This window comes from Augochlora pura, chromosome 3, assembly GCF_028453695.1.
Source record: "Augochlora pura isolate Apur16 chromosome 3, APUR_v2.2.1, whole genome shotgun sequence".
Classification (NCBI taxonomy): domain Eukaryota; kingdom Metazoa; phylum Arthropoda; class Insecta; order Hymenoptera; family Halictidae; genus Augochlora; species Augochlora pura.
The window spans coordinates 3,739,757-3,766,683 of record NC_135774.1 but is presented as its reverse complement, the minus strand read 5'-3'; the positions used below and the strand labels follow the sequence as shown (position 1 = coordinate 3,766,683).

General features: G+C 37.4%; 1 protein-coding gene across 1 annotated transcript; it reads right to left on the bottom strand.

Annotated features, from left to right (window-relative positions):
* Nucleotide 1: 1 nt before the first annotated feature.
* Nucleotides 2-24,780, bottom strand: Trpl (transient receptor potential-like). The gene is made up of 17 exons (XM_078197331.1): nucleotides 23,779-24,780; nucleotides 20,469-20,685; nucleotides 20,187-20,381; nucleotides 18,710-18,899; nucleotides 17,437-17,622; nucleotides 15,778-15,968; nucleotides 14,265-14,443; nucleotides 13,920-14,204; nucleotides 12,748-12,938; nucleotides 11,196-11,278; nucleotides 10,151-10,272; nucleotides 4,370-4,557; nucleotides 3,756-3,946; nucleotides 3,487-3,671; nucleotides 1,712-1,990; nucleotides 1,513-1,609; nucleotides 2-668 (listed from the first exon to the last, which is right to left on the bottom strand). The coding sequence occupies exons 1-17, from the start codon at nucleotides 23,956-23,958 to the stop codon at nucleotides 442-444; spliced, it is 3,186 nt and encodes a 1,061-aa protein (XP_078053457.1). The 5' UTR covers nucleotides 23,959-24,780; the 3' UTR covers nucleotides 2-441.
* Between the last annotated feature and the right edge of the window lie 2,147 nt (nucleotides 24,781-26,927).

Sequence of the window (26,927 nt, the reverse complement as noted above, 5' to 3'; positions counted from 1 at the left end):
ATTTCATTCGATCGAAACTGATTTATTTGGTACATATTTTTTAAGAAATAAAGAACGAACACACTACTGCCCTCCACATGCCAATTTATTCGCGCATGACAAAAATGTTTCAGAACACAGTGCCCCGCGCTTTTTAATTCTATACTCTAATTTCTTTCATCTGGTAATAAAAAAGATCAACACCGCTCGTTCGAAAGTTAACAGCACATTGTTCGAGACATGTTTGGTCTGTTGCACCCTCGAGTGGACTTGCAAGATGAGCCTGACGAAAGTTCAACATTTTGTTGCAGCAGTGTAGACCAATATGAGACCTAGTGAGATATAAAAACTCTCAGTATGTATTAAATAATTATTAATAGACTGCAAATTAATTTTATGTCATAGATCAGTGTCTTATAGTCCACTTAAGGGTCGAAGAATGATTATTATGCGATTCGATGTTCACAACCAGCCACCCCCGCGTCGAGGTGATCTGGTGGTAGTTTTTGGCGCACAGTTCACGAGTCTTTCTTTATCTTGCGATGTAGCGTTCGGCTTCAGTCGTTTTTTACTTGTTTTATTTTCTGATGCTGGTAATGTCGCATCTTCAACCTCGTTGCGTTCTTCTACAGTCCTAGGAGACAAAGTTTGAGATGCGTTACTGGGATGCGTGGACGTACTTGATACATCTATAAAGAATAATGTAAATATGATTTTCAACATATTATTCAATAAGTTTCAGAAATCTGGGTGGCATCAGAGACGAGTAAATTATTTATCTATTCGCCTTAGGTCACGCAACAGCTAAAATTTTTAAGTAGAAATGTTCAGAAGATATTTCAGCACCTGTATCACGAAATAAATTTTATTTATCGTTCTTTTTTAAAAGGAGACTATGTGGTAACGTCATCTGTGTTTCCATAACAGAACTTTAACTTATCTCTTCTCGATAATTTTAGCTACCTGTTTGAGCATTCTGTCGCTACGTGTGGCGGCGCTGTTTACAAAAATGAATTTATTAACAAATAAAATGCACTTTTGAACATTTCTATATTTTCAGAACGCTTTATTAGCTCAGCAAGTAACTAACTAATTGTTAGATTGCTGATTTTTATCCAAATTAAAAATGGTTCGCACTAATTTCAAGAAATAAAAACCAAATTGAAACCCCATTCTTCTTTTAATCATCTTAAAGGATTAAACATAATAAATTAACATTCTAAAGTGTTCCTAATTTTTACACCGTTTTAAATTGTAATTACCAAATTTTGCAGTTTACCGTTTGTCAAGAAGAAAGGAAACAACTATTAGACTAGTATGAAACAGTGCTATGTTTGTTGCAGAATAATTGCGAAGCTAGTAATCTTCAGATGTTGCCATGAGTCCACTGTATCAGAAATTATTGCCGATTTAACCCCCCCTCCCTTACACAAAAGAAAAACTTCGAAGGAATAGATAAACAGATCTGTCAGAAGATAAAGTTTCATTTAACGTTTCTGTTTTCATCGACGAGAGAAGATAACAAATTCTTACCAGTCGATTGTTGATTGCCTGTCGTTTGGGAATTCGCGGGATTCCTTTTGACAGGACGTTTCTCGTTGACATAGTCCATCGTTGCAGTCGGCTTTGACTGTGAACGAAATTATTCACTCAGTTTAACAATATTCCGAGCCCCTGCTAAACCTGTTACACAAAGATACATCCAGTTGGTTTTGAATCTTTAAGATTCTACCTTTGCGGTTGGCGTAACTGGGCCATCTTGGATCGTGATCTTCGGAGGATTGAGATGCGCTGTCGAGGCCTCGTCGGTCTCTACGATGTCCTGCAGAACATGGAGTATCGTCGAAGCAGTGCTCTCCGGCAGCTCGATAGGTGCCACAGGTGCCAGAAGACTCTTGTTAGTCAGCTTCTGCGCCTCCTCCATGGCAATCTTCAAGTTCTTCTGACTCTGATACGATGCCTTGCTGCTGCTTTTGCCGATTTGCGAACTCTTTATGGCGCTATTCACGACCTGAAATTACATTCAATGATAACAAAGATCTTCTCACATTTACAATTATGCGTGGATACTGTTGTACATTGTAATAGTAAAAACGGCAGGAGGGATAAGCGTATAATTAATATGTATACGTCACGCGAATTTGACGCACATTCTATCAGTTTTCATAGTAACAAAGTCCTAAATGCAGAAATGTTATTCTTCTTCTTCTGACTTGTTTAGATTTATTTATTTATTACTTATTACTTTATTGCTGATTGCTTATTGCCGATTGCCTATTGCTGAATTGCTAAATTGCCGATTGCCTGCTTAATACTTATTAGAACCTTGAAAATTAAGGTCGAAGTGTCAACTTTTTCTTCTTGCAACATACAGCACTCATCTACAGGAACAAAAGACTGAAAGGAGACAAGGTTTTGAAGTCAACCCTTTATTTGCGAAACGCTGTTAGAAACAGATTATACAAGTTATACAGGATGCTCCAAAAATCGTGTTACGAACGCAAAGTAAGTCGAAAAGAAAACGTGTTTAATTAAGATTTAGTCTCTATTATTATTTCCTCAAGCCAATTGTTTTCAGAAACGGAATCTTCAATGAAAAAACGTTATTCCTTTCTTCCACTTATTTCTGCATATACAGAATTCTGTATATTACAACTTCCCCAGTTATTATTATACCAAAATTATGGGAACACCCTATACAATTTTAAACGTAGCTTTTAACATCGCTTTTGATGAAAACGATTGTTTAATCCAAAATTGGATCGTAATTCTTGGTTCCCTTAGACTTTCGTTCATCTTGTTGAATGCTATACCTTGCAATAGAAAATATTTCAACCCTTCGACCTGGATTGTCAAGGAGAATGACACTTTTGCCATTGATTTTTTTAGCAGATATCCACAAATATCTATATTAACCCTTAAATGCATAGAGTCCCAAAAATGAATCAATAACTTTTTGCGCGGATACCCGACAACAGTTTTGATATCGATACATTTGGCTGAATGGCAGTGATTCCTTTGTCCATTGACTTATCAAAAATTAACTAAAATAATGACATTTGACTTCAATATTTGTATCTTTCTGACGTTATACCAATTGGCGCGCATTTTTGATAGCGGGTTCATTTACGTACTTTTGGAAGTGGATTATTTATGAGGCCTGGATGTAAGCTGCAAAGTTTCATAAAATGCACAAAGTGCAATGTATTTCTTTGTTCCAAGAAAGGAAACGACTGCTTCAATCTCTTTCATACTAACTAAAGAATTTTTATGTCTATTTTGCATAGTGTACCAAAAATGAATCATTAATATTTTTCAATAAAAACCCTATAAGATATGACTTATAATTTTTTTTAATATTTTTCCCGATTTCCACTCATTTAAAATATTATAACCCTAATTTTTAAATAAAATTCATTAATTCATGCATTTAAGGGTTAAAGATATACATAGAATCATGCTATAGCAATCGTGATACATAATTTCCATACACCTTGTACAACTTACCTGAGCCCATCGCTGATTAGGCGTTTGTTGCACGACTAATTTGGCTATCCTTTTCCACCTGGCGACGTTATCTTCGCCTTCGGGCGGCTTCCCCTCGTCCCCGATGTCTACAGACATGTTTGTCGCCACATGGAAGTCTTTCATTAGCCTTCTCTCCCAGACCTTCATCCTCTTTCCTAGGATAGCTGCTCAACAATCCCGACATATCGAATTATTTACCACGCTGCTGATGCATCACCTGAGTCGGCAACACCGAGCACAACACACACTTCTCTCCTTGGTGTCAGCTCCGGCGATGTCCATGCCATTTTTCCGGAGTACTTCTAGCAGCTCGCATCTCCAGGAGGAAAGGTCCGATTTGAGCTCGTGCACGTCGTCCTCGGTGACCGGGTCCATCTCGTGCTCGGAGTGAGCGTTGACCACGTACCGCCATATCAGCGCCCTCATCACCGCCCCGTACCTATCGCCACCAGATAAATAAGCACCTCGTAAAGGACCTCGCCGAAGCGGACTTTAAGGGTGCGATGCACAGTAAAAAATATTTCCTGACTGAAACCATGTTTCAGCTAACCTCGATTAATGACTTAACACTATGGACACCAAGGTGCATAACACGTGTCACGGGTGTCTGTCGGCGTGTATTTGCTTATTTTGCTTGTATTTTACAAAATAGGTAGTATCCGGGTATTGGCTCAGCCACCTCGCGCCAGTCGCGTTCGCTTCTTATTGGTCAATGTTTTTTTGTTAATATCTCGTTAACGATGCCTCGTAGGAAATTGTTGTAAAGGAAAATGTTGCTTGAAATGATCCGAGGTTCTTCTATTTCCGGATTGTTAGACATTTTTGGGATACTCTGTAGATTTTGGTTAAGATAGGTTCTTACTTGTTGCAATCATTCATGCGCGCGCGATCGCTGCTATGCTCCCCAGTCTTCTTCTGTACACCACATAGCCGCAGGATCAGCTTCGGTGGCGGCAGGATGTTGAATGGCGGCGGAAGCGTGCCGCCTTCCTCGAAGTAGCTCATCCACAGCTTCGTCCTGGCGAATTTCCACTCCGTGTCCGATCGTTCCTATGATATTCGATTATTTAATTCTTTTGATACTAGCGATGTTGGAAATCACTCTTATGGACCTTTATCCTCGTACAGTCAGTCCCATAAGTTTTCGTACCTTCATTGCTTATAAAAGAAATCTGGTGAAATCAAGGGAAAATTTTGCAATAAACTTTTTATTATCTTATTTAATATTTTTGGATGTGATGGAAGAGGAAAAGTTTGGAGAAAGCTCAATACAGAACTAATGTTAAGGCGAGAGTTTTAGAAATGACTTTATGGTATGGCCGACCATCTGTGAGTTTTTCAGCAGTTCGTTTAGGGTTATTGCAGTCTATTACGCCCTTAACACTTAATGTTTATTTCTATCTTAATTGTTAAGTTCAATTCAAATTAAATTAGGATGAAGTAGAAGATTGAAGCTTTGAAATCTTTTATTTTTCATCAAATTTTGATAAATATTGGCAAACTTATTGCAGTTTGAATGTTGACGGAGATAATAGAATAGAGTTCCTTTGATTAAAATTTCTGGAATGATAACTTGTAATATAATAACAATATTGTCTTAATTTTAACATTTTCAGACTGAATTTATTTTTCACATACTGTTGATAGTGTTCTGATTAAAACGAAACCAAACATGATATAGTTTAGAAAGATATTTCTCATTACATCAAATAAAATCGATCGCAATGTAACTGGACAAGTATGGCGTCATGGTTACGTCGTGTTTAGTCTCATTTTAGCCTCTAGTCGCTTGCGAACCGTCGAAGAGTACGGACGTGTTTACATAACGAGCCTCGAGTGTAAATATACATACGGTGAATCACATAATATTCGGACACCAAATATATATCAAGTTTATAGTTTATAGTTTATAGTTTAAGGTTACATATCAATAATCAATATTTGTTAGAAAATGCAGCAAGGAAGTGGAGGGACATATCCCTCGCCGATATTCACTTCCGCAAGTGACACAGTGAACACAGTGAACACAAATTCAAATGCATATACGACGTATCCATATCATAAGCAATCTGTTTTCGGCAGAACATCGATAATGTCCTCAGAAATCGCAACAAACGTCACCATGGAAAAACACAACATAGTTGACAAGGAGAAACGGAAAGTAATATATGCAGATATCCCATTAAATACCCCACTAGAAAACCAGGAGGAATCTAGACAACACATCGATGCTTGATAGGTCAAGAACTCAGGTGGCAAACAGTAAAACATAGCAGAAACAAAAGAAGCGGAGATCAAATGCATGCAGAAAACTATACAAATAAGAAACAAGCCTTGCACGCCATCGATAAACAAAACTACAATAGATTCTCAGAGTTGAATAATAATTCACCAATGCAAGAAGATGAAATTAACGAAAATGCTAATGTAAACGCCAGTAAAACACAAAAACCACCTCCAATATTTATGGACAATATAGCAAACTTCCCGCTTATGCTAGTTAGCTTTAAAACTGTGCTAAGAAACGAAGAGTTTTCCTGTAAGTCAATGTCAGCTGACTCGATCAAAGTAAACACCAACACATCAGACGCCTACCGAAGACTAGTACATTTCCTAAAAGTAAATAATATAGCATTTCACACATATCAACCGCGTCAGGAAAGATCTTTCAGAGTGGTTATTAAAAATCTACATAGCTCAATCCCAACAATAGACATTAAAGCAGAACTAGAAGAAAAGGGTTTTGAGATCAGAAGTGTCACTAATATTCGTAGCTGGAAAACGAAAGAATTACTCCCATTATTTTTTGTGGACCAAGCACCAGGTGAAAAAAATAAAGAAATATATGCACTAAAACACCTCTTTAACACCATAATAGAAGTCGTACCGCCACGTAAAAAGAAAGAAATACCTCAGTGCCATCGCTGTCAAAAATACGGACATACTAAGCGGTATTGCACTAAGCCATTCAACTGTGTCAAATGTGCTGGAGATCACCCCACGAATACTTGCACCAAGGAGAAAAACACTGCTGCAAAATGTGTATTGTGTGACGGCCCGCATCCTGCGAATTACAAAGGATGCAGCGTACATCGAAAATTGCAAGACATAAGAAGCAAACCAAATAATAATACAACAATAAACAGAAATTATAGTAAACGTGAAAATGTAAGTTACGCCCAAGCTACAGCAGTTAACACAATGCAGAATGACCAAAATGATTCTACTAACATAATGCTAAATCAATTCCTCCAGAAATTCGAGTCTCTTTTTAAGCAGTTAATGGACCAAAACAGCATGATTATAAACTTGCTTACTGCTTTCGTCAACAGAAAATAACGATGTCTGACAACATGAGGATAGCCTTGTGGAATGCAAACGGTTTGCAGCAACGCAAACGGGAAGTAGAATTATTTCTACATAGAAATAAAATAGACATTCTCCTAATTAGTGAAACTCATTTCACTGACAGAAGTTACTTTAATATTTACAAGTACAAAACATATAACACCAATCATCCAGACGGAACTGCTCGCGGAGGAACCGCTATTATTATTAATGAAAAGATATCGCACTCTGAATTAATAAAATTCGAAGAAAATTTTCTACAGTCAACTAGCGTCGAAGTCAAAGATGCGTACGGTTCACTCGTGATTGCTGCGGTCTACTGTCCACCCAGACATGTAATAAGTAAAGATAAATTTGATAAATTCTTTGACACGTTAGGTGTAAAATTCATCTCAGGCGGAGACTACAATGCAAAGCATCCCCAATGGGGTTCAAGTGTCAGCAATCCAAAAGGCAAAGAACTCCAGAAAACAGTAACATCGAGAGGATATAATCACTTCAGCACAAGCGAACCGACCTACTGGCCAACCGACCCCAGAAAATCACCAGACCTCCTAGACTTTTTTATAGCCAAAGGTGTCTCGCTAACTCAGGTTCAAGTAAATACAAGCTTTGACTTGTCATCTGATCATTCGCCAATTATACTTACACTGAGCTCCACGTTTGTAGAAAACGAAAAACGGCCGTACTGGACAAACTCGAAAACGGACTGGTCTCTCTATAGAACTCTTATAAATAGTAATTTAGACCTGAAAATCCCATTAAAAACTCCGAACAACTTAGATCAAGCGGTAGAACTTTCAGTGGAGACGCTACAAGAAGCAGCGTATCAATCGACGCCTGAAATCAAAGCTGGAAATAAATATGCAATGAACTATCCATTAATCGTCAAAAACAAAATTGCAGAAAAAAGGAAGGCAAGGAAGAAATGGCAGCTATATAGGCACCCTGATGATAAGCGGCTGTTAAATAAGTTAACCAGGGAACTCACAAACCTGCTGCACAAAACTACAAATGAGCGGATCCAAGAATACCTTCAAAGTTTGTCGCCACGACAGGAAGATAACTACTCTTTGTGGAAAATTACAAAAAAATTGAAAAGACCAACTACTCACATTTCTCCTATAAAAGTGGATACCAATCGATGGGCTAGGAACGATCAAGAAAAAGCCGATATTTTTGCAAATCACTTATCCACAATCTTCACACCGAACGAAATACCATTGGCCGACAGCGACTTCAGAGACATCACGAACTTCCTTAATACTCCCTTACAACCTTGCGAACCCATTAAGCATTTCAGTCCCAGAGAAATAGCACAAGAAATAAAGAAACTCAACGATAGAAAAGCACCCGGATATGATCTTATTACTGCTAAAATGTTAAAAGAAATACCAAAAAGGAAAGTTATAGTAGCAATCACACAAATATATAACGCGATAATAAAAATCCAGTATTTTCCCATCCAATGGAAATTTGCGAATATCATTCTCATCCAAAAGCCTGACAAACCACCCACCGAAGTGACCTCTTATAGGCCTATCTCTCTGTTACCAATCTTGTCAAAACTATTTGAAAGATTACTATTAAACAGGCTAACACCAATATTAACGGAAAAATGCATAATCCCGCAACATCAATTTGGCTTTCGCAAGCAGCACTCTACTATTGAACAAGTACATCCTATAGTCAATGTGATAGAAGAAAGCTTTGAGAAACGCATGGTATGTTCCGCAGCATTCATTGACATTAGTCAGGCTTTTGATAGAGTGTGGCACATGGGCTTGTTATATAAAATTAAGCAATACCTTCCTCATAACTACTATGATCTGCTCAAATCCTACTTAACTGACAGGTTCTACCAGGTTAACCAAAACGGCAAATACTCGAAGATCAATCCTATACTCGCGGGAGTTCCCTAAGGTAGCGTCTTGGGCCCCACATTATACCAAATTTTCACAGCAGACCTTCCTGAAGACGAAAATGTATTAGTGGCTACATTCGCGGATGACACTGCGTTCTTGGCTTCTCATGAAAACCCTGCGGAGGCGTCACGATTTCTGCAGGGAGCTTTGGACAAGACTTCAGAATGGGCCAAAAAATGGAAAATTAAAATCAACGCAAACAAATCAGCACACATTACATTTACTACCAGACATGTTACGTCTCCTGCAGTCAAACTAAACAACGAAAACCTTGAGGAAAAGAACTGTGTCAGATACCTTGGTTTGCACATGGATAAAAGACTGACATGGAAAGATCACATAAAAAAGAAGGGAAAGCAACTTAACCACAAAATGAGAACAATGTATTGGATTCTGGGACGAAAATCAAAACTTACATTATACAATAAACTACTCCTGTATAAGGTCGCGATCATTCCAATTTGGACATATGGGATACAACTCTGGGGATGCGCCAAGAGAAGCAACATAGATATCATCCAAAGGTTCCAGAACAAAGCACTGAGAATTATTGCTGACGCTCCATGGTACATCACTTCAGATTCGCTACATAAAGATTTGGGTATGCATAATATCAAACAACAGATAAAAAAAATTCGCTATGACACACAAGAAACGAATAGCAAACCACCCTAATGAACACATCAGGGATCTAAATCACACATCACAAAACAGAAGACTGAAAAGGAGCAAACCAACTGACTTACAGAAATAAGTTATAGAAGAAACACCGCAGATAATGGTAGCGGCAACGCTATTGAGCGATTTACCGCTTGCAAGTCATAATTAATTCATCAAATTTGCTGGTTAGCTCAAGGAAGCTAGTTGTGAATGTAATTTAGTATAAATAAAATAAAAATTCTAGCCTCTTAGGCACGACGTGCCATTATAGCGCCTTGCGCGAATGTTTCGTGCTTTATTCGATTCTATTATTAGTTATTAAAGCAATTACTCTTATCCAATGTTTTAATTTTGAATTTGTTTATACACTTTTATTTTATTGTTACATATTATCTAGCGCACGCAAAAAGCGGTGCATTTGTAATTACCCCGGGCATTTCTATGGGAGTCCGGGGGGGGGGGGGGGGGGCATTCTTTGGAAATAAAGCTAATTCTATTAGTTATTAAAGCAAACGATTAAAGTGAAAACGAGAAAAATAGAATTAAGTGCGTCGGTTCTTCATTAAAAAATACAGTCGGTGTACAAAGTATTCGCGCGCTTCTTAAAACCAAATAACTATATTTATAAATTGATCAAGCAATTTAAATTATTTTCTATAACTTTGCGTAGTGAATTTTGTAGTGATTTTTGGCGTATACACTGCACTCACCTCTATCATGGCATAGCTATTGCTCATCATAGCTATCAGAAGATTGAGCAGAACGATCACGTTGATCACGGAGTAGGAGCCGAACATCAACAAGCCCCAGAATCGAGTATAAGTCTTGATCCCTGTAATGAAACGACAAAAAGAAACGTTGAAGTTTCCTGTTTTAATTGGCATCCTTTAAATCAGTGTTTCTTAATCGTATTTGGAAAATGTCTCGCCTCAGCGCACTGCAATCAGGGAAGCGCGGCATTTTGTAACTGAGTGAGAATATATTGAAGATTCAGGATTAAAAATATTAATATTTTCTTTATATAATTTAATGAGGTGGTATAATGTTATAAAGTGTCTTGAAGTGATAAAGCTATACAGTCTACGAAGTTATAATGTCAATGTTATAAAGTCTTCGAGTTGGAAATAAAATTTATTATTTTTACTATTATGTATTGAACACATTTAGGAAACTTGTGGCTACCGAGTCGCATAAGACTTCTTTTGCCATTAATATCATGCCATCTCCATCATAATGATGTCGTATAGTATAGACTATACCATATTATAAATTCTACAGGGTGTTCCAAAAATTCATTAAAAGTCATTAAAATCGGAAAATAAGAGGCTCCAGAAGACGGTTGTGGTAACTGTGTCCTTAATGTAAATGCAATCTGTGGATTTATTTACGAATTATTAATGAAAAATAACCGAGTTCGCCTGTCCCTGGCCAGTGTTTTTCGTTAATAACTCGTAAACAACGCCGCAGAGAAAATTTTTATAAAGGAAAAAGTTATTCCAAATGACCTCAGGAACGATTGTAAGTGATTTTTGGGACACTTTGTATAGTTTGTGTTATTCATTTCTTATTTTAAACCTCGAAATCCCTCCAAACTCGTAAGTTTCCAGATCTCGATGTGACATACAGCTTTTTTTTTATTGCCATAGAATTAGTTTCTAATTTTTCTTAATATACCAAACTTCACCGTGGTCCGACGTACGTTTCAAATTGAGAAACACTGCTCTAAATAATACATTATAGGAAACATTGTTGCACCTGTGAGTTCGAAGCTTTCGATTCCAATGCCACCGAAACTGGCCCAAAAGAGACTCTGACAGGATTCGAAAAGACTGCTAAATCTGTAAACAAAAGAGATCTGAGCTTTGAGTTCACATTCTGCGAATATAATTCTATTCGAACAACGTCTTGAACAAATTATTCGAATTTTATTCGAATTTTAATTATTCGAAAATTTTACTTGACTAACATGTCGAACAAGTTACTCAAATAATTTTTGAAGAGGAAGTACGAATAAAGTATATTTAATAACCTATAAAGTATATAATACATATTATATACATTATATGTTATATATTATGTTATATTAAGTTGGGGAGAAATAAATCCATTATCTTTACGTGAACTTCAAGGCTTTATTTAACATGTTTCCGATTGTCCGATATAGGTCCAATATGCACCGTTTTGTTCTATAATTTGTTGCCATTTTAAAGGTACCTTCATAATGCCTCTCTCGTAGAAGTCTTGTCCCCTTTTAGCGAAAAACTCTTGTAATCGACTTTCACAATCTTCTCTCGATGCTAATTTCTTATCACTAAGGAAGTTTTGCAATGCAAGATAAACATGGTAATCGCTTGGTGCCAGCGATTAGCCTATATGGTGGATGTATCAAAACGTCCCAGCCAAGCTCCTGAATTTTCTGACGAGTCACTATACATAGACGTGTGTGGCCTGGCGTTGTTTTGATGGTGCACAACACCTCTTCTTCTAAACGTCCAACGAGACACATCGGTCTCCTCACTTCGGCAACACCGCTCAACGTAAAACATCGCCGCTAACATACGATAACGAACGTCTCACACGGAGACTACGGGAAAGCACAGTTAGTTTCTCATGAATTCGTCGAAGTACCGTGCCGCGTCGAGTGCCGTACATTCTTCAACGGAATAACTTCGCGCCTTACAACCGCGAAGCCGAGTCACTTTCGGACGACACCGCGCACACTTTAACACGAACCATCATGGTTTTTTGTGTTAATTGATGTGGCACCGAAACGTCGAGCTTCTTTTCAAATCCAGCTTTGTGCAAATGGTTTAAAACCGTTTCATGGCCGATCTTTAGCTCCCGGACCATGCTACGACTGCTAACATGCCGGTCAACTTCGATTATTTCTGTGATTTTGTCAACATTTTTCTCGTAAAAAATGGCTCGTAATTGGCTGTTACAGTACCGGGACCATAAACACCATTTATAATTTCAGCCGCTTGGCTTGCATTTTCACTTTTATCAAGGAAAAATTGTAAAATATACCGAATTTTCTCTATGTTGGCTGCGATTTTTAACACTCTGTAGCTCGTAACTGAATGGACCAAACAAAAGAAAGAGAAAGAATTTTTGCAGTGCAAAATGTCACCTTTTCAACGAGCATAAATCTGAAATCGTTTGATCGATACTTTAACAGATGTCGATAATTGCAGCCGTCTATCGAAAAAATAATGGATATCTTTTTCGCTAACCTAATATACAATTATATATATGTATATATTAAATTGTATATATTATCCGTTTGTGGATTAGTGGATCATTCTACCTCCTCCATCTTAGGCAGGGTTCACTGGTGGCGTCCCAAGAAATGTCTCCGTAACCGATATAGCATTTGCGTCTTTCTAATTCGGCGAAGTACCAGAGGAGCTGGTTTAATCCGCAAGCGAAGGCGAAGAGCACTAGAGTGTAGATGAAGAAGAACTTGACGATGTCTATCACCATTCTACCAAGGGATATCTGAGAAGAGAGAGAGAGAGAGAGAGAGAGAAAAGATCAGTGCAAGTTAATATGAGTTATGTAGCGTTTCTAAGGTGTATTAGTGTGTCCCATAAGTTTTTTCCTTTTTCTTGATGCGAAATCAATAGACGATATTTGTTATTTAAAGTTTATTTATTGTGTTATATATGAACCGTTCTGCTCCATTGCCTTTTTCCACCTCTCAGGAAGCCTCATTATACTCTCTTTCCAAAACAGTTCAGTCCTACTAGCTAAATATTCGTCGAGTTACGTTTTTATTTCGCTTTCGCATTTTTAACATTTATCACGGAGAGAATTTGTTAACGAGAGAAATAATGAATAATCACAATACGCGGTCTTACGTTGTCGCAATTATTTTTTATAGTACTTAGTGATTTTTATTTGATGGTTATGGTATATCTAGAGGGGAAATGAGGGAAGTGAGGGGTTCCTGAGGTCATTTGCAGCAACTTTTTCCTTTACAAGAATGTCCTAGGAGGCGTCGTTAACGAGATATTAACGATAAACAGTGACCAATGAGAGACGTGTTCGGTTTTCGCTAGGCAGGCGAGCCAACAAATGGTCAAAGCCCAGTTCCCTCGATTGTTCTGCTGGTTGTTTGGCCGCCATGCGTCAGTTGAGCTCGCCGCTCATTCGACAACGTTTTTTCTTAATAACTCGTTAACTATGCCTCGGAGACAATTTTTGTAAAGGAAAAGGTTGTTTGAAATGATCTCAGATATTCCTCATTTCCATATCGTTAAACATTTTTGGAACATCCTGTACATGTATAAATCCCAAAAACGTTAGGAAGCAATTTCACCGATCTAAACATATTATTCTGAAGTAGTTGAAATTATCAATAGAAGAAATAAAAATTGCTATTCAATTTCGTTGCAAATGGAATGAAAAAATCAACCCTACTTTTGATAAAGTTTCTTCTGCAACCTTGTGAAGAAAAAGGAAGGACAACGGAGTTACCTGAAGAGGTCCCAGATGAGGATTGATACTAAACAAGTGGATAAGCTTGAGAGCGCTGAAGACGTTAGCCCCGGCGAAGAGACCTTCCGCGATCAATTGTGGATCGAAGTCGCTCCAATTTTCTCTGGGCACCAAAGCCGCCATCGAGTCTCGCTTAATCTCAGCGTTCTGCTGAAGATACGCTGCGATCCTCAGCACGGCTGTCGCTACGTAGAGGAAGTTCCTGAGGAAGTCGATGAAGTTCCACATGTCGCGCAGGTACGCCTTCAAGCCGTCCACGTAGGCCTTGAAAATTCGAGCAGGCTAGAATGTCTCGAGGTGGTTATGAATTAAATGTACCAGTACCTCTCTAATTTCCTCCCAAATAAATCCAAGAACGTATAAGATTACGATACCCTCTAGAACCGTCGGGGCTGAGCCTCTTTGCTTGGCTAACTCGGCCTCGAGGTTCCTCTTCGTCGCCTCGCTGCCGAACAGGCGGATCACTTGCTCTTCTGCTCGTTGCGAGACCAACATCAGGATAACTGACCGGAAATAGATGACTACATTAATTTTTACGATTCGTTGAAGCTTCGAAGAACTATCGCGAATGATACTGTTATGTTTCGGTTAAAATAACGAAAAATTCAACGCCCAATCTAATTATAATCTAATGCTAATAGGTGGTCATCTCGCGCCAAGTTATACAGGGTGCAACAAAAATCACTTCTAGTCGGGAAATGAAAAGTTCCTGAGATCATTTCGAGCAATTTTTTCCTTTACAAAAATTTTCGCCGATGCGTTGTTAATAAGTTATTAACGAAAAACAGTGACTAATGAGAGTCGAAATTAGTTGGCGCGTGGCGGTTTATCCAATGAGCGAACGAAGGCCAGTTCCACTCGTTGGCTCGGCTATTTCGCGCTAGAAGAGCTCGTCTCTCATTGGTCACGGTTTCTCGTAAGTAATTCGTTAACGATGCCTCGGAGAAAATTGTTGCAGGAGAAAAAGTTGCTTAAAATCACCTCAGGTATCTCCCATTTCCGGATCGTCAGACATTTTTATAATGATATTTATTATAATTTTTATTAGACCCTGTATAATGACTTTGAATTACATAGACCTGTAATAGTTAATGAATCTGTACTTCTATTTCATGAAGAGTGATACTTCCTTCGCAATATTCACTATTTTCTTCTTATGATGAGTCTAAAGGTGACACGCTTTGCTTCTTCAGTTACATCAGAACACTATCAGTTACTTATTCAGTTGTACTTATTCAGTTACACTTATTCAGTTACATTGTCATTGATTTTATTTGATATGCACGAATTTTACCATATTTGGTATCGTTTTAATCAGAAAACTGTCAGCAATAGTCTTAACACTCTATCGACCGGTAGACTATAAATCGCCCCCCCCCCCCTGATCGGTAGCCTGTGACTCAGTTGCTATAGTAACTATTAATTTTGTATCTATTATTGAGATAAACGTGTTATATTGTACTGCAAGCTTCAATATTATTATATAATTTTTTAAATATTAAATATCGTTCGCGATTAATAAGATAAATAAAGTCGAAATGGAAACGAAAATTTTTACGGACGCATGACCGGTCGATAAAGTGTTAAATTTATAAAAACGATGTCATTGCATCATCAATTGTTATTCCGTAAATTCTAGTCAAAGGAAGCGCGTCACATTCTGCATCATAAACTTGGTCGACTCGGTCGAATCTTAGCATAGGCGTAGAAATAGCGCATATAAAGTTATGGATAGTACAGGGATAATTCCTAAATCAGAAAGAATTTACTACAGTAAATTAAAAGAACTACAACTCTGCTCTATTTTTTACGGGTTCATCAGTAGTCGAGAACTCACATAGAAAAAACAAGTAGCTCGAGGCGTGCGTGAGGAATTTGACGAAAGGCTTTCGCACAAGTCGGCCGGTTTTCGATTCGGGTGCTAGTAGGTACACCATACAGTAGAATGGAAACATCATGGCAGTTTTCGCGAGCACTCTGCACCTCTGGGGCATGGACATTCGCCGGAAACCTGGCAGACCGTCGTACCTGTTTGAGAACGAAATTATAGCTATCGATGGAATCATAGAATTATGAGGAAAGCGGTAGGTGTGTATGGTGAAAGATTTCCCGATCGTAACAGACCTTCACTTTCTGTGTTTACAAACATTGTAAAAAAATTCCAAGAAACTGGAACTGTTGATAACAAAATACGTAATGTTGCCAAACGAGCAACTGATGATGGAAACTCGATAAGTATTGTAGCAGCTGTAATACAAGATCCACATGCTAGTACAAGACAACTCATAATTCTATGACATTCACCATAAATAAGAACCATTTCTATTTTCTCTGCTATCGTGTAACGCATTTTAGTCGATAGTTCAATTACCAATGTTTAAGGATATAAATAAGCATACAATGTGATTGTGAATGTTTGTTTACCTTTTGTGAACCGTGTCACGTGATACACACACGTGATACGCACACGTGATACACAAATATTCCAAAAGTACTCTGAAACAATTTATTTTCTATTGCAGTTGACTTTGGGTGACCTTGAATGACTTTCATAATAGGTCATTGTATTCGTCTTGAAACACTATCAGAATATAAATAAAGACACTTACTGTTCCATTTAAAAAAACAGAATTGACCTTCATATGTCCTTGACGCCTCCACCTACAGAAAAATTGGTATTACCAGATGATGAGCCCCCCGATACCAAGTTTTGGTCTAATGCATTTTCTTCTATCTTCAAAAACAAGCGAGATATTCAGGTGACCTGTTTCAAATGCCCCACCCTGTATAATGTGATTTGTTCCGTATTTGTGAGCAGACGAACAAATTTCTTGCACAAAAGTATCATTGTTTAATGACACACATGTAACGCCAGAAAAAAAAGATCCTTCCTCTTCAAAATCAATTTCAAAATTATTATATATTATATATTATTACATATTTTTAAAATATGAAATACAAAAATACAAAATACTAAAATTCAAAATACAAAACTACTAATTAAAATAAAATACAAGATAGAAATACAAACTAAAATAAAATACAAAAATGTATCATAGAATTGTAAATATAAAATATTTTGTATAAATTACAGAAATTAAAAAATTAAAGAAAAAGTAAAATGAAAAATATAAATTTCAGATTTTGCATAGATTATTCTTTCATCTAATGGTATGATTCTGATGATCGATGGTCTTTTCGTCGGAAATTTTATATTATATATCCACCCTACTTCGCAAATACGAAGCCTCCATGTCAAAGACATTACGTGCATCGTACGCCAAACACGAGTATTTTACGAGAGAACATAATGTAACAGGAACAGACACGTCGCCCACTAATTTCAATTATCGAGGATAATCGCGCTATCCTCAACGGAAGATAATATCTATAAATGCCCCCCCCCCCCCCCCCCTCCCAATTTGCACAAAACAGTTTTGCGTGGCGGTTCCATCGAATCGAACAACAAGAAGTTCGAACGACTTCATAAACTCACCAAATGGCAGCCAAAAGTTGCTGCACGTGGGAATGAGCGACGAAAGTTTTCTGCTTGTAGTGTATAGCGACCTCCAATCTGGCCAGCTGCTTATTGGTCAGATTGTTTTCGTCGTTCGGGTCATAGTTTAGGATCGTTTGCAGCTCGGTCGTGGTGCGGACTTGTTGCAACAGGTCGACAGCGAATCTGATTAACAGTTAACTCGTCAGGCTTTAACGGTTTAAGTTGGCAATGACAATGTTACATAAGAATTAGTGCGATAGGGTGAAAACTAGATTTGCAAGCGACGACCTGGAGAAGACTGGTTCACGCACGATCAATGTCTGAACTTGGGATCATCGGTTGTAGGGGATATGGCTCGGTTATGTAAAACATAAGTAGATGGCGAAATAGACGACAAGTTGAGATTAAAGTAGTAAGTGTAGTGAGGAGTGTAATTATGGCATCACCCTTATTTTGGAGTATTTTGAACTCTGGCGCTGACCACTTAGTATATATAGTCACCTTTGAACCCTTTTATGACTTAGGGAAACATTTTTTCCCATTTTAAAATTGCGAATTGTTGTATTTAATTATATTGTATGACGAATAATTTAATATTCTAATCTAATAGAATACAACGACAATAGGAGAGGCTAGAATAGCATAGAATGGAATAGAATGCAATAGAATGGTAATAAAATAATAATGGTATAAAAGAATAAAACAGCTGATTTTCTTGGCAACACATATATAAATTATTACAAAAATTGCAATCGGATATATTGGAAATCAGTTTCAAAAGACATGTACGCTAATATAATACTTTCTACACTGAGGAACATAGCTATAGTATCAACCCCCATTTTTTAATATTTCGGAAATCTGGATGAGAGTACAAAAAAAGTTAATTACTTTATTAAAAGGTAAAAGGGTATGATAAGAAATTAAAAAGGAAGAAAAGAAAAACAAAAAAGTTGTATTGTAATTTTCCAAGTGAATGCTAGTAGGCACCTCCAAGTCAAAGGGCGTTGTTTTTTTACAATTAGCCAGTCTTGAGTCCCCCGTTTTCTGGAAACTGGGGACTTGAAATTAGGAAGTGATTATGTATTTCTGTCAATAAGGGACTCCTACGTTTAGCCTACTTCTGTTAGAGAGTTGACATAAGTGGTAGGAATCGGTTCTACACTTTTCTTTCGACCAACGAATAGTCTATTTCGCTAGAAGGACGCGCTAGAATCTATGCCGTCACGTTGACAATTCATTGTTAGAGGGGTCCAATTATGCCAAATACCTTTCCACCTGCTTCCTCAGCTTCAAGTACTCTGCTCTGCTTTCCGGTTCTGCGATGATTAAGTCTCGAAGCTCCCAGCTCAGTTGAAAAGCTGTCATCAGAGGGTCTTGCGAGCTCAGAGCTATGAGACTAGGGCTAGCCAGAGCCTTGTACTCTGATATCCTCGTTGACGAAAGTCTCAGTGGATCGCCTAATAGAACGACGAGAGAAGACAAGAAATTCGTGCGGTTAGTCATTTGTATTGGATTGGGGAATAAGTTCGTAGCGTTTTCATATTTTCTTTTATTTTACAATGATTTGTTGCTGTTTGACAAAGTGTAGCAACACACGGTCGGTGACCGTAATAACCATTCCAGCTGTCCGCTTGCAAATTCCAAAGGTATGGCGAAAAAAAGCATTCCCTGACGTTTGCAAGGACGGACATTACATTATTCCTTTATTTATTTATTATTTTCACGTACTAAAAAGAAATAATAAATAATAAATAGTAAATAATTGTAGAAGACACAAGGTGAGAAATTAGGTGGGCTGCTTCTTCGGCAAAGATCTTTATTCTCTTTCTCTTCGAAAAAGGGCCTCCTCCCCTCGACGAACCATCTCATCTCCCAAACAGAGACCTCTTACCTCCGAGACATAAACAGTACGCCGCCTGACCGGCGACCATCTCAGAGATCGCTTACATAATGGATTAATATATTGTTATAACTATTAGCACAGTTTTGTAGTACAGAAACAGCTCTATCGAGTGAATATTACACATTTTGTCCAACAGCTACAAATCGTTATAAAATAAAAGAAAATATAAAAACGCTGCGAACTTATTCTGCGAACCGTCTTATCTTCAAAATCGAGGACTCTACTATGGAGACCCTGATGGTACATTATAAATGGTTTCACTTCAGACGTAATCTTGATTTTGTAAATTCTATAATAACAAGAAGAAGAGAAAAGGCGAGGAAAGAGGGAATAACAAATGAACTATTGAATTATTGACTTTGCAAATTCCATAATAATCAGAAAAACGAATGAATGATTAAATTACAAATAAATTATCGAGTTACCGACTTTATAAATTGCATAATATAAAGAAGAAGAGAAGAGGTAAGGGAAGAGTAAATGAATTCTTGTATTATTAACTTTGCAAATTTTATAATAATAAAAGCAAGCAAATCGAGCAAACTAATTATTTCATTATTAATTTTTATAATATAAAGAATTTGTAGAATATTTTGTCTTTAAACTTTCTAAATTTTATAAGTAAATAAAAGGAGGCAAGACGTATAAAACAGTAAAACAATTATTAAATCACTGTCTTCATAATGTGAAACAAATATTTAATCACAACGAAAATTTCAACCAATTCAACTCATAAAATAAAGATTAAAATATCTATCAAACTCCGATCTCTTGCAATCAACACAATAAACTTTCATTTTGCATAAATTTCCTCAGTCTTAGTGATCATATAAAGCCCCACCTGTAGTCGACTTAAGACAATCAGCGCATCCGCATTTGATGTCATGCGGCATGGGCAGCGTCGCTCCACGGTCCAGCAGCAGCTTCAGTATCTCATAATTGTTTCGTTTCGCGGCAAGGATCAACGGCGTTATTTCCGGCGGATACCTCGCGGATGCGGGATCGATCTTCTGCCAGCTGTGCTTGATCTCGGTTTCTATTGCACAGAGAATTTTTTAAAAAAATTGCCCGACCATCGCCGAGGTCGCCCGAGCAAGACTCCCGTCGATTCATCGCCGCTTACCGCTGGCCGCGCACTCAGAAGTCAGAAGCTCCTCGTGCTCTAGCAGCAACTCGACAGCCTCCACGAACTCCTGATCGATCGCGTGAAGCAGCGAGTCCTTCGTTTCGACACCCATCACCACGAGTAGCTCGACCATTTCCAGGTTCTCCGCCTCGATGGACAGTGACAGCGCCCCGCGACCTAGGCTGTCCAGACAGTTTACGTCCAGCGACTTTCCCTGCAAATCGAGTCGTTCATTTATTATTCAGTATAGGCCGAAATCAACATGTGTCGGACAGATCTGCTCGGACATCTTTTAACTCTTCGGGGGCGCGATGGGATTAAAAATGTCCCACCTTTTTGATGTACGGTAATTCGTCATCCCCGCCTGCATGCCGCATTATTATCAATATTGTGTGGCAGACAGCATGGGAATGCATACGGCATACTGTCACGATACTATGCAAGTGCGATACTATGGAGCGTTGGTTCTCCAGCCTTTGATTTTATGTTGTTGCGATCCGCACAGCAACCAAACAATCATATATTAAAATTCTTTACGGCCGACAGGGAGTCAAGACGTGGTCTTCGAACCCAACGCGGCATTAGACCAAGCTTGCACCCCTAGGTAGTCGTATTACCGCTGCTTTAACCCCTTGACGTACCATTTTCTTCACAGTTATTGTGACTAGGAATATTTCAATTGGTATAATATCTTAAAAGAGACAGAACATTAATGTTTATTCCATGCCTGAATATACTTAAATGCTTAAATATTATTAAAAAGGGATTCGAATTTTATTCCAACTTTAAAAAGCAGAATGACATCCATACCTAATAATTTATTACCAATTTCCATCACGAGTCAGACTCGTCAAAGTACGGTAAAGGGTTAACATCGCGGGCATATGCTCACTCGCCTCGTCTCGCTGCCGTTCTCTTTTGAACGTGCCAAGTAGAATGGTTGTACGGTAATGCATGACGGGGCATTTTTAGACCCACTTCATAGTATGTATTGCGACAGTTGCATTTTTGCTCTGTTTATTTATGAACCCATGTGACACGGTGGGACTATTTAAATCTTTTTCTATAGCAACAAATGCAATTGAATTATTATTTGTTTATGCATTGATATGCTTTCAATAAAAATATACTAATTCTGTTTAATTGAAAACAGGATAGAATTTTTGTACTATACGGGACTACTTATTACTTGAAATCTTGTGTCTGAAAGATTTGAAACGTAATAATTTTGTTTAGACTTTCAGGTACTCGATTTTAAAAAAAATTAATACATCAGGTTGCTCATGATGTATTTTAATGCAAATGGTGGAAGAAAACTGTCGTTTATCCTATTATTACACCAAATGGTTCTTAACATGCATAGTTACTGAGATATTAGCGAAAGTAAATTACGTTTGTTAGACTATTAAATATAAACTATTAATCAGTAGTATACTATTAATATAGACTATTTAATCAACGCGATTGTCAACATAACGTAGTCAGATAATTTAGTTTACAAGCGGCCGATCAGTATTGGAAAATACAGTTGTAGATGCTACATAGGTAACTAGGTATGCAACAATGTAGTCGTACATATACTGCAATAACAACGGGAGCTCTTGAACATGTTCCTCGCTCTCTTGTAACAAGATTAAACAAGATTAAACAAGATTACGCGTAATTGTATTGATTGCACGGGGGAGCAGTACGAACATTGTGTAAAATAAACTTATTTTGCTAATATCTCAGTAACTATGCATCATAGGTCATATTTGGTGTAATATGTTTTTATTCATAAATCAATGCTTTATCTAAATTCGGTTGAATAATATAATAATATAATATATATGTATTATATTATTGTCTTATTATATAATAATATAATATATATGTATTATATTATTGTCTTATTATATAATAATATAATAAGTACGCGCTATGAGACAATATTGTTTTTTTTTAGGAACACTCGTATTCGAATAAACAATCTTTACTGTTTTTACAGTAAAACAGGGAAAATATTTATATGAATGGGAGTGTTCCTAAGCGAGAACAATACTGTCTCACATTGCATACTTCAATCTTTCCATTTTCATGATTTATGGAACACTTGGAATCCGTGGTGCTTCGTCGGCCATTTTGAATGATTTTCTTTTACTTCGTATGACTTCAGAATGAACAGTTAACTTCGTTTGACTTTACTCGATCGGATTCTATACACATGACGTGCCTAATAGTATAACAATTTAAAATTGATATATGAAGCGATGTCATGTGTCCATCTCCTCTTCCCACTCAATTTCAGCAATTTTCATCCTTTGACAATTTAAGCAAATTGCGTGACATTACTTTGATCGATTCATTATAGGTACTGAAGTGCACTCTTTTGTGTAGCAATATGTTTTTATTGATGTTTTGCCATATTTTTTAGTTTATTGCAGAATTTTTAAATCACTTATCGAAGATACAAATTTTCGTGAAATTTCTTTAAAATTTAAAAAGACGTAGATGACACATATATTAACATACTTGCGAAATATCGAGAAGTTCATAAATGAATCAAGAAATTTATAAATAAATCACTTTCGAGTACAAATAACTTAAATCTAAGTTTACGAAACTTCTGAAAATGACGGGGCCACTAATTTTTAATTTACGATTATTCGGATTGTAAAGACATGCTCGTTAAAATCAGAATAAATGTCTTATTTTTACTTCTGTAATCTAATTAATTTGATGTAATTTAATTTACTAATTTAATTTAACTTAATTTAACGCAGTCTAATTTAATTTAATGGTTTATTAGCGTAATTTAGTGATTTATTAATTTACCGTAGTTTAATTATATTTATAAATTTAATGTAGTTGGCTTCAATTTATTAATTTAATGTAGTTTAATTTAATTCATTAATTGCTTATTTCAATTTAACCCAATTTAATGTAGCTTAACTTAATCTATTCATATATTAATTTAATCTCACTTTAATTTAGTGTTAAAAATTGAATCTTCGAAGGCAGCAGAAGTGAACATTCAAGTTGACGAAATACCCCTAAATTTTAAAGAGACGTAAACGCCTCCTACACTAACACCAGCATAATCCCAATCAATCATAATCCTAATCAAATCACTTTCGTTTGCCACCGTCCTGACGACCCCAATTCCAAAATCGTCTTTAAACACTAACACCACCAATTTAGTCCTCCAAATAAAAGAAAGATTCTTTATCAAAACATAACCGCCATCTTTCCAATATTCTCTCATGTTCAAAAACTGACACCTCTCACCACCGCCAATACAGTACATCTAAACCAAAAGCAAACTCACATTAACATCGCCCCGACAAGCCGCCTGGATGAACCTCTTCACATTAACCAAATCACCCCTTTCCACAGCCAGCAGATACTTCTTCTCCTCAAGGTTCAAAGGTCTTGGCAGATTAACGACATACGTGTCTCCCTGATTCGCTCCAGTCTCTAAATCTTCCTGGGACTTCTGGCAAGTCATGTTGCAGCATGAAGTCGCCACTGACGATTATTCATCAACAGAAAACGGCGCAACGGATTCTAAACAGCGCGACAAATGTCCCCTAAACTCGATCAACACTCGAGGCTTTAGAGTCTCTATCCTCCACAGTTGCACTATCAACACAAAGGCACCAGCTCTTAGAATCTTCGGCGACAGGAATTAGCACCCTCGACGAGCGACAGCGCGGTCCTTGCGATATTCGGACCAGAAACAAACCAATTATTTCCTGTGCGACAAATATTCCCTAATCTCGATCAATTCGAGGCCCCAGAGTCTCTATCCTCCACAGCTGCGCTATCTACACAAAAGCACCAGTTCTCAGAGTTTTCGACCGCAAGGATTTAGTACTCTCGACGAGTGACAGTGCGGTCCTCGCGATAGTGAGACCGGAAACAACCAATTATTTCCTGCACGACATCATCACAGAACCGGAAGGGAGGATTAACTCTATCAGTTCCGGTCTACGGAGACGGATGATGTCGCCGAGTGATCACCGACGCTCTGTCCGAGTGACCGCAACATACGCAAGACTTGCCAGTTGAACGAGAGTCGGCCACCGGTCGCGCTTATATAGAGGATGATGGAAATCGAATTACCAGCATTAACCGAGACCCTGTTTATTTGCCAGCTCGTTTAAGGCGCTGCCCATACGCCGGCTAATTTGCTTATCGATATCTCGTTAGCCACGCCAACGAACGTTGTACGATACTCCGACACAGACGGCCGAAGAGCTGCGAATTGCCGCGGCCCTAGAGAGTAGCCACGGTCATTTTACCTGTGTCCTTGTGGTTGTTTACGTTCGTTGTTCTATACGGAAGGGTTGAAATCAGAGGAGATGACGCTCGAAAAGAGAGAGAAAGAGAGAGAGAGAGAGGGAGAGAGAGAGAGAGAGAGAGAGAGAGAGAAAGTCGTCAGTTACAAGTGGGATAACGATGTCGTCGACCCGTTTCGTCGAGGGTGTAACGCATCGTCGAGGATCGTAAAACGAGACGTATTATTGTTAATATTATAGCCGGCGAAACCTCAAGGGCCTTTGTTTTATCGCTTCGATCGTCTCGTATTTTCCCGCGACTTTCGCTTTTTTAAGGACTGTCTTATGGGGTTGGCTCTATATGTTACGATCCTATTCACCCTGTTGGTACAAATACGCTACGGCGGACTAAAATGGAGGAACTACTAGTTGGTTATTAATTTGTAGTTGGGGATGTGGTATTAGTTTCATTATTTGTTCAGTGTGGCTTGGTTGTATGAATACAATGTCAAAATTTTTATTTTTGAGATCTTTTTGATTTGTGTTGTCTGCGATTGTTTGCCGTATGAGAATAAGAGATTAAAGTTACAGTTCTATAGAGTAGTGAAGTCAGTTACTATAGGGTGAACAATTGCAAAGTCTTTGGTTTACTTTCTCGCATAATTAACTTTGTATTTATTGAAATAGGTATATTAAATTTTTGTATCCTTTTATTTTATATATTTAATAATGTATAATATAATAAAAATATAATGTTTTTTATCCGATAAATGAACTGTGTATTTTAAAAATGGTGTAAATCCATTTTTTTCAAAATAAGATATTTATCATTAATATTTTCAAAAATACAACCATACAATATTGGTTCTCTTACTGGCTTTATGTACTTTTGCTACTTTGATCACAGAATAATTTACTTTTATTTCGATGTAGAAGAAATTAATAATATTCACATTTAATATGAATTAATATTCGTATTTAGTATGAATTATTATAATATTGATATTTAGTGGCTCGTTATTATAGTGCAAGTTAAATGTTTAACTTATAATATTCCAAAATTGACCCACGTTAGCTAGTAATATCAATCTACCGAACAGCACAAATATTCAACGATGACACTTTTTGTTTCTTGAAGGATAAGGACTAGGATCAATAAGTATAAACCGAATCAACTGTCACTAGTTTATTACAAACAGAGTTACTAAGATAGCTACTGCCTGATATCCACGATGGATAGAATCTGGATCCGGATAGGATGTATTAGTTTCTTTAATCAAAATAAGATCCATTACAATCTACACATTTTTGTCAATAAATTGATAATTTGTTAATTCCAGTAGCGTAAAATTCTGTTGTTCTGGAATTGATAAATTCTTCAAACGAATATTACACGAACTTGCTTGGTATCCATGACGAAGTCAATAACTTCAAGCGAGCACAAATTAACTGCACTGTAAGATGACATTAGAAGGTAAATAGAAAAAAGTGTATTGTTATCCCAAAACATGGGTCGAAGTTCGAGAGTTGGAAATCGACATTAATTTCTTACCAACCTAATAGATGTTACTTGTTTCGTTTTCCACTCGAAACTTACGTACTGTTATGCCGTGAAAGAGGAAAGGACAAAAGGTCCCTCGAGAAAATATCCCACTTCTTCTTGATAATGTTGAGTTTATTGAAATAGGTCACAAACAGAACGTACAAGAAAATATCTTCACCAGTTTTATACGTCTGCACTAGGCTAATGCGGATTCAAAAGTTTTAATGGATAGACTTCTAATGGATAGACTTGGGCCTTGTTGTCGCATTGGTCATAGGCCACGTAAGTCTATGATCAATAGACCAAATTTCAGAATTTGGTCAAAACAGGGCTGATTGATCCTGTTTTGCTCGGTGCTTATCTTAGGCTTAGCTACGTCTCGTAAACTTTTCGACACAGGGTCGTTTACCGCTGTTTGCCTTTTTTGGGGGAGTGAATTTTTCCCTGTGAATTACCTATAAAAATCACCGGAAGTGAAAGGTCTTTAGAGAACGTTGTTTACAGCATCCCCTCGGCTTATTACTTAACTGTCTAAGGGACCTAGCACCTAACACTTTTAATTGCCCTAAAATCGACGACGTGTTCATCGGCCGAGAAAAGCGTTCCATAATAGGTGCTCCCGCCTTATCTCATAAAGCGTTCATCGCGAACAAT